General features: G+C 38.5%; 1 protein-coding gene across 1 annotated transcript; it reads left to right on the top strand.

The window, feature by feature from the left end:
• The first annotated feature begins 507 nt into the window (after positions 1-507).
• On the top strand, positions 508-3,893 carry DRB2 (dsRNA-binding protein 2). Its single transcript, XM_021975333.2, has 3 exons — positions 508-1,106; positions 2,154-2,373; positions 2,917-3,893. The coding sequence occupies exons 1-3, from the start codon at positions 861-863 to the stop codon at positions 3,684-3,686; spliced, it is 1,236 nt and encodes a 411-aa protein (XP_021831025.1). The 5' UTR covers positions 508-860; the 3' UTR covers positions 3,687-3,893.
• The last annotated feature ends 4,763 nt before the right edge of the window (positions 3,894-8,656 follow it).

Genomic DNA, 8,656 nt, shown 5'->3' with positions numbered 1-8,656 from the left:
TGATTAGTAGCTGGCAATGAAGTCTACAAAATATAAACTCAAGTTTGAAACGACTTGTAAAATTAGAAACTGACAAGCGCGCCTTATTGACGCATGTAAGACACTCGTTATATAGAAAGTATCATATTTTCTCTACTTCCTAAGAAGAAAAATTGAATGCTCTTTAACTGATGATTAGTAACTGGTAATAAAGTCTACCAAAAGTTCAAATTCAAAGTTTGAAACAACCTCAGTGGTTGAGAAGAGATACTATTAAGCTAAGAGTTAATTGATAAAAAGGAGGAGAAATGAAAAAAAAAAAATGAAAAATGAGTAAAAAGAAGGAAAACAACAAGAAAGAGAAATAAGGAAAATGAGAAAATCTAGGAAAAAGATCACATCCATGAACCCATGCAGCCTAACGTTCAGTTGACTCCCAGCAATAAAACCCCATTATTTAATTAAACTCCCCCAATATTTTATAATTACATCCCAAAAAGAAAAACTCCACTCTCCAAAATATTACCCCCCCTCCTTTCTCTTTTCTCCCCCCCCTCTCTCCTCTCTCTCTCCTCTCTCCTCTCTCTCTCTCTCTGCTTTTTTCAGCTTCACATCCCCCAACTCCAAAGCCCCAAAACCTCTCTCTCTCAAACTCAATTTCACATCCCCACCCCAAAAAAACCCTAAAAACCTCTGATCTTAGCCGGTCCCATTTCTCGCCGGCCCCCCAAAACCCAAACCCAGCATCGACCCGACCCAAAATCGGCGCCGATCCGATCCGGGCTCCTCCCATTACAGCACCCGAACTCGGAGCTCTGAGAAGAGTCGGGTCGGAGACAGAGAGCGAGGGAGAGAGGCAGGATAGAGTAAGGGGCGGAGAAATGTACAAGAACCAGCTGCAAGAGCTGGCCCAAAGGAGCTGCTTCAATTTGCCTTCCTACACGTGCATTCGGGAAGGTCCAGACCACGCGCCCAGGTTCAAGGCCACCGTCAACTTTAACGGCGAGATCTTCGAGAGCCCTCACTACTGCTCCACCCTCCGTCAGGCCGAGCACTCCGCCGCCGAGGTCGCCCTCAACTACCTCTCCAATCGCGGTCCCTCTCACTCTCTCGCCGCTAGGATTCTGGTCAGTTCTCTCTCTCTCTCTCTCTCTCTATCTCCCTCTCCTGTCGCCGTTAGGGCTACGTTAGGGTTTTGGGCGCGTGGTTCTCAGTCGCCGCTCGGTGGCTTTTGGTTATTTGCTCGCTTTCTCATTGATCATTTAGTTTCTGAACTCGCAACTGAAAGCAATACTTTAAAATTAAAATTAAAATTTTGTTTTTTAATTTTTAGTTTTGGTTTTCTTTTTGTATTTGTGTTGCTAATGTGCGCCGTGCAAGTGATCAAGCTTGTCCTGCGCACAGGAGTTGTGTGGGAGTCGGAGGTGTAGATCACTGGCCGGCCGGGATGGGGCTTTGGGGTTGGGAACTTGGGTAATGACGGAAGTACCCCCTTCTTTTTGTACTTGGGGTTCTTAAAATGCAGTTAGATTCTCTGAATTCTGAAAAGCTGACCACCGTGTGAAATGGAAATGTCAGTAATTAAATCATTCAACAAGGGGGTATTTTGGTCATAAAAATGTAGGCTTCGAGAGTCAACTTTATGGAACCTGTTCTTCCTCGTTGACCGCCTGATTGGTTGCCGGGAAAACAGAGGAAGTCTTTTTTTTTTTTAAAAAAAATTCTTCATACTAGTGATATTATAGGGAATTGTTTCAGTTCTTAAGTTGACATGTGTATTAGTGTATTGGGAGGAAATTTGATCGCATCAAACTTGACAAGTGTAGTTTTTGATGGAAGTTGAATGCATTTTAGTTGGATTAATAGGTATCATGGAAGTTGAAATGCCCATTAAACTTTGTTTCCATGCCTTATCAACTTTTTGGGTTGGTTGCAAATTGATAGGACACCTAAACTATGTTCCCTTTCAAACGAATCTTGGAAACTTTGGTTATTGTATTGCTGAAATTAAAATTTTGCTACCAAATATTATTAGTTTTATCGGGTCAGTGAGATTTTCCCAATGTCATGGTCACTTTCAATCTGCATGGTGCACTTTGATTATTCGTATACAATGTTTTTGTACTTTAATTAGTTATGTTGTCTTGATACTGATAAGGCCTTAATTTACCCAGGATGAGACGGGGGTTTACAAGAACCTCTTGCAGGAAATTGCTCAAAGAGTTGGAGCTCCATTGCCACAATACACAACGTTCAGGTCTGGCCTTGGCCACCTACCTGTTTTCACTGGGACAGTTGAATTGGCTGGAATCACATTTACAGGAGAACCTGCTAAGAACAAAAAACAAGCAGAAAAGAATGCAGCAATGGCAGCTTGGTCATCTTTGAAACAATGTGAGTGGTGATCAGGCTTATATTCATCCCATTACATTTACGAATTACACCACATATAGTTAGATCCTTACCCCATAGTTGGAATTTGATTTTACTTTAAGATCTATCTTAATCAAGTTTGTTGAACTAATTTGGTGCATTTTTTTATGCTAAAACTCATTTGGTGCATTAAACAACAGTCTTCATTGGAGCTCTTGCTTGGTTTTTAATGTTCTCAGTTATTGCGATCTTAAAGGGTTTCTGACTTTTTATCATTCCTTTCTGTGTGATATTAAGGCATCTTCAGCAACTCATTATAATTCTGAACTCATCTATGAAATTGATGTCGCTTATGACCTTATGTTGCCATCCTCTTTGAAGTCATTCTTACACATCATGTTCTTTTTACTGTTAAAAAAATAAAATAAAAATCAATGGAGCAGTTTACCTCTATGTCATCTTTACATATTAAAGTTGTAAGCTTGGTGACATAATTTTGGAGAGTCCAGATCAATGTCTAGGAACTTCTGCTTTAACTTGAATCACATGTTTTCTTTTGGCCAGTGGCAAAGGAAACTGCAAGTTCTTCATCTGAACCAGAGAACAATGATGAGCTGGAACAAATCACTATAGCACGAGCCTTGCTCACTTATCGTTCGAAGGAAAAGATGGCAAATCCAACTGCTCCAATACTGTTTCCGAAGAAGTTTCCAGTTCATAACCCCAGACCTACAAGTCCACAACCTCCATCTGCTCACACCTCAAAAATACTGCCCTTAATTTGCCAAAAGCAAGCTCCTCGCAGCAGACTCCAATCAAATGCAACAAATGATAATCGTATCCCATCATCACAGCCTTCTCCAATAGAAAGCCGTGTTTTGCGTCCCCATAGATTCCCTGCTGCAGGAGCAGCTCCCTATGTTCCCATCCGACAATTGAGGACTCCTTGCCATGGGATTGCACCGCCAGTGACAATAAGGACAGCAGTGCCTGTGTTCTCAGCACCACCACGTCCGCCACCTCCTGTGATGCCCTGCCAGGCAATGCGTGTCCCACCACTACGAGTGGCTCCACCTGTCACTATGAGGCAGGCTGTGCCTGTATTTTCTGCTCCACCGATTAGAAAAGATGATCCACCAACCACTCAGAAAGAAGATCCTCCAATCATTGTGAAAGAAGATCTTCCAGTAATTCGGAAAGCAGATCCTCCTGCTGTTATTGCTCCTTCCCCACAGAATGATTTGATAGCTCAAGTAGAGGAAACTGGAGGCGCATCTTCAAACAGTTTGCAGGAATCCAAGACAGTGCAAAGCTTGGAACAACTAAAAATTTGATGGTGATCGGGAAGAACTTAGTGTATGGGAGGAAAAATAGTTGTGTTGCCCTTAAGTTTGTTTTGTCATATTTCTCATCTTATTATATGTGTTTAATTTTCTTGCCCATCGTTTCTTAATCTTCTACCCTTTTTTGTTTTGTTTAAAGGTACAAGTTGGCAGGTTGGTTTAGAATTAGCAATCTCATATTTATGCGATTTAAGAGTAGCTATGTTAGTTTTGCTCTTCAGTTACTAAATTCTGCATCTAGTGGTAATATTCATGCCATTGAAGAAGAGCTTTGTGCTGGAGATAAGGGAGGGAGAAGACATGATTATAGCATATTATATTATTAATTCAAATTTCTCAAGTTTATAGGGGGAAAATATGTTTAATTTGACAACAGGCTGATCAAAAAATTAAATTAACAGGAGTTCTCAATTGTGGATCCTACAGTTGGGTTGATCTCTTATTTATTATATATGAACACCCTTACGTATCAAAATTCAAGTGAATCAATCTAATCATTCTCTGAATTGGTGTTTCTGCCATGCATGTTTTTCCATTTGAATTTGAGCCTTGTGGGTGAAGTAACATGCTTAGGCCTATTTTGAATTAACACATGGAAAAGTCATTGGAAGCACAGATAGCCCAACACTTTTTGGGATATCAGGGCCCAATCCTGTCCTCAAAACCATACTTCATTTGGGTTGGCTCTCCCACAACAACATGGATAAGGTTTTCTCAAGCCCAGCATGCTAAGTTGAAGGCTTTATGGTTGTTGTCCACACACATGCTCATTGTTGAGGAAAAAAAAAATAAGTACGAAATTCTAGTTGTCCACTCCCACATGAGAAAGTGAACATGGAAGTTGGATTTTTCGGAAATGCTATAATGAGGGGTTGTGGGCGAGGGGGTTGGGGGAGTGGGGGGGGGGGTTCAATAATGCACCTGTGGATCCAAAACCTTAATGGAAGGGATCAAACTTTTGGAGTTCTACATGTATGTTATGGTCTGTTTGGTTGGATTGGAATTCCCTACCTCTTCATTCATAAAAACTGATATGAGAGTGAGTACTTAATTTTAAGTCAGTCTAAGAATTCAAGCATTTTTTGAAAGAGCATTGGCTTGTTATTATTAATGATATGAAAGATAATATGGAGCACCCATCTTCAATGCAAAAACAGTATAATTTAGGAGCATATTCTAATATGCAGAACAAATCAAACACAGGGCCAACGAAGCTTAACTTAGTCGAAAAGGGTATTGATTTGCAAATCAGTGGTCTTAGGTTCGAACCCCCATGGTACCTTGACAGTGTGTATGTGAGAAACTCATTTCCCCCTTGTAGTTAAGACCATTGCTTGTATCATAAGAAATAAAAAAAAACCAAACCCAGCTAGTCTTTTACGTCCTATATAATCTCTTTTGTCTTTTGTTAGTATTATTTGGTCATGCCCACAAGGACATTGGTTCTTAACTCTATGAACATAAAGACTATGGTGTATATATATATGGTAGTCTTCTGCTCTTTTCCCATCTACCTATTCTTGAATGTGGTCACACCTAAATGGACCACAAGGTTTTTGAAGCAAGCTTAAAGCAAAGCATGTCCTTAATTTCTTTAAATGAAGGAACCAGAATGCCAAAATGTACCAAAACTGCGGGTAGAGAGATGAATGGTTTATATGAAAATGGTTTATTCTCACTCATTTATTGTCATTCAAACCATACTGTCCTTTACCACCTGTGAATCTGTCATGTCCCTCAACCAACCAGCCAATGAATCCCATCAATCTTTAATTTTAGGTAGAAATGGTTCATTATTGAAAGAGGAAAGGAAAACTACACAAAATCATCCCACTTCAATTGCTGCATCAGAATCCGCAGGTAATATTTTTACCCACTTTGCTTGGTTATAAGCTCAAGACACCCCAAGTGAATAGGTAAATTCAACCACAGTAAATAGAGGCTTGGTAAATTTATTTAGGGTTTAAACAAGTGTCATCAAATCAAACTAGATTTGATGGTGCAGTGGTCCAAATCAACTACAACTTTGTCTTGCAAATCTTGTGGGTACAATTCATTTAATGCATGTTTTTAAGTTCATCCATATATTCCACAGTCAAACTCCACATCAGTTTCTGATGAAGAGGAATCAGCCATGACCGGATCTTGAAGCATCCTGAGATGGGAAGAACATGAAGAAACTTATGTTTTAAATTGCATCCCTTTAAAGTTAGGATTTAGATCTATGTGTTTTATAAAATCAGAGTGCCTAGTTTATGTGTATTTTTTTGTAATTAAAGGTCTCTTAAAGTCAGGTAGTTATATAATGGATTACTTTCTTTTTAGCTAAAGTTGATCGCTAGATCCAATGCTCTCAAAAAGGACTTTGTCATATAGTGCTTGGAATAGTGGTCTTAGGGGTACCCCTCTTCTAGAAATTCTATTTTGCATATAACATACTCCTCTTTTTCTTTTACTTTTTTTTACGGTGACTGATTACGTGACCAGCATACGAGAGGTAATTATAAAAAAAGCGCCGTGTATTCTTGACTAACATGTAAAAAGTGATTTAGAAAGAATTATTGATTGCATACATGTGTTGTATGCTAGAAATTTTCACTCTAGGGCAAAGTGGCTTCAAATTTTACTTGAGCAAAACCCTAACCAGCTGTTACATCTTCATCCATTTGTGGGTTAAAAGCTTTAGGGTGGGAAAAGAACAGAGCATGGAAGAGTGAAATGATGTAAACTAGAGGGTCAATCATGTGTACCAAACAAGCAAAGGTTCAAAGGCAAAGTGGCTTGCTTGGGGGTGGGCCCAAGTCTCCACTTCAACGACATCAACCCCTCAACAAAAGCCACGTCAGCATTCTATTGATTTACGCAACAACGTATTTTTTTTAAAAAAAATATGGGGCCAGGCCCAGACAGGATGGGCCCACATGATTGGACTGGAGATGGGGCCCAAAAGGGGTTTTAAGAAGCACTGGCAATATTCCTTTCCTATGAGAAAAGCAATGGCTCAAGGCAAAAGGAAAGAGAGAGATGGGAACCCTCCACCCATTAGGAAGAAGAACATCAAGCAAATAAAGCAAACCAAAAACAAAAGGGAAAAACAAAAAAAAAATTAAGGGATGAGGGGGACAAAGTGGAAGGATGTTAATCCCATCATCTAAAGTTTATAAAAGAAAAGAAAAAAATATACCCATTTGACTTTGTTATAATCCCATCATACCCCATTCATTGTCTACTATTTATATGCAAACAGGTAATATATATATATATATATATATATATATATATATATGTCATGCATAGCCCACCTACCATTACCATGTGTTATATGCTTCTCTTTTCCAACATCAATCTTTCTACTTACAAAGCTCATATGGACACGCATCACACTGCTATTGGCATGAATGTAGGAGCTCCTACTTACACAGTAAGGAGGGAAGTATTTTCCTTATCTTTATCCAATTTTACCCATATTTTAGCCCAAAGCTCTAGTACCATCTTGTTTATTCTTCGAATGTATGATCTTGATTCACAGTGTAAAACTAATGTACGGTTCTGATTAGATCTGATTAAGAGTGTGGGAGCCACATTAGGCTCCCAAGATCTTGCCTATGCATCAAGAAAAAGAATATACTTGGCTCACCTTTCCCCTCCATGTGAATGAAAGAGAGAATTATGTCTGAAGTGATTATGTATGCACAATTATGCCAACAACACCATATCCATATATGGGGCATGAAAGAGCTTTTCAATGCTGAAAGTCAAATTCTTTTACTTTTTTTGTTTATATATATTTGTTTTTCTTCCATATTCTTTACATGTTCTAATCCCATCAGCATGCTTGGAAGGTAGGGAATGCAAAGTCATATTGGGCAGACATCAGACTGGAATATGTTACCTTTTTGTTGAATTTGGGTTTGAACCTAAGCTTCCCATTATCAGATCCAAACAAAAAACATCTATTCCAGTTATAGTACCCAGCCACTTACTCATACCAGTCAAGAAAAAACAAAATTGAACAACTCTTAAAACCGAAGAATAAGCAAATCCTATTTTCCCTTTTTTTGTTACTATTTATCTCCAAGCAAACAAACAACCCTATTTAGAATACGTCATTATCACAAGAATAAGTAACTTTCATATGACGGCAATTTCATTGTTGCGATATCTCAAGTCAATCACATACTGTCACATGATAAAATTAAATTTATAACATTCATGATTATTTTAAAATACCGCCACAATGACGTATCTAAACAAAAGTAAGTTTCCTACCATTAGCACATCTATGAGATTTAGTAGGAAGGGAATACATAAATGAATGGGCAGAGGATCACGTAGGATCTCTTGATATGACAAGTTCTAAATTTTCACAGACGTGCGGGATTTGTTCCTTACGAATTTTGTGCTATTTTTGGAGTACATAATTCTTTCTTTTGCAGGTGCTTTCATCATAGATCAATAAGGATCTAAGATTCACGATCCGCAGGCTGACAGTGCTTTATTGCATAATTATATTTGTATTTTTTTCTTTTGGTTGACAGCTTCATGTTGCCATCCTTATTAATATTATCATATCTATTTTTTTTTACATAATATCAACAGCTTTTTGGTTATTTTCAGATTATTTAATTACAAATAATTGTTCAATAATCTTTATCCAAAAACAAGTGGACTTAAAATATGGACATTGGACACATGATAAAGTTGGGATGGCCTAATGACATTTTTTATATTTGTTAACATCATAAACCATTTAAGTTTTCAAACTAAAATCTTTATTCATTAATAATTCAATCAAATTTATAAGAGTGTGTACAGTTTTGATTCGACAGGTTCCAGTGGCGGACCCACAGAGGCGCAAGTGCACCTCCCCTCGTCGGAAAAAGCTTTGGAGGTGCCGGAGTTACCCCTTTGCTCTGGTGCCCACCAACTGCTCGAGCAAATGCCTGAACAATATTCTTCTT

Source organism: Prunus avium, chromosome 6 (genome assembly GCF_965620075.1).
Source record: "Prunus avium chromosome 6, drPruAviu1.hap1.1, whole genome shotgun sequence".
Taxonomy (NCBI): Eukaryota; Viridiplantae; Streptophyta; class Magnoliopsida; order Rosales; family Rosaceae; genus Prunus; species Prunus avium.
Note: the sequence above shows the minus strand (reverse complement) of the source record. Positions and strands in the feature narration are given on the sequence as shown.

What these genes read in the sequence shown, in the direction of transcription:
- DRB2 (XM_021975333.2), top strand. Translation starts at nt 861, where the DNA reads ATGTACAAGAACCAGCTGCAAGAGCTGGCCCAAAGGAGCTGCTTCAAT. An exon ending in CTCTCGCCGCTAGGATTCTG is followed by an intron (nt 1,107 to 2,153) that starts GTCAGTTCTCTC and finishes TAATTTACCCAG; the next exon opens with GATGAGACGGGGGTTTACAA. An exon ending in TTGGTCATCTTTGAAACAAT is followed by an intron (nt 2,374 to 2,916) that starts GTGAGTGGTGAT and finishes TCTTTTGGCCAG; the next exon opens with TGGCAAAGGAAACTGCAAGT.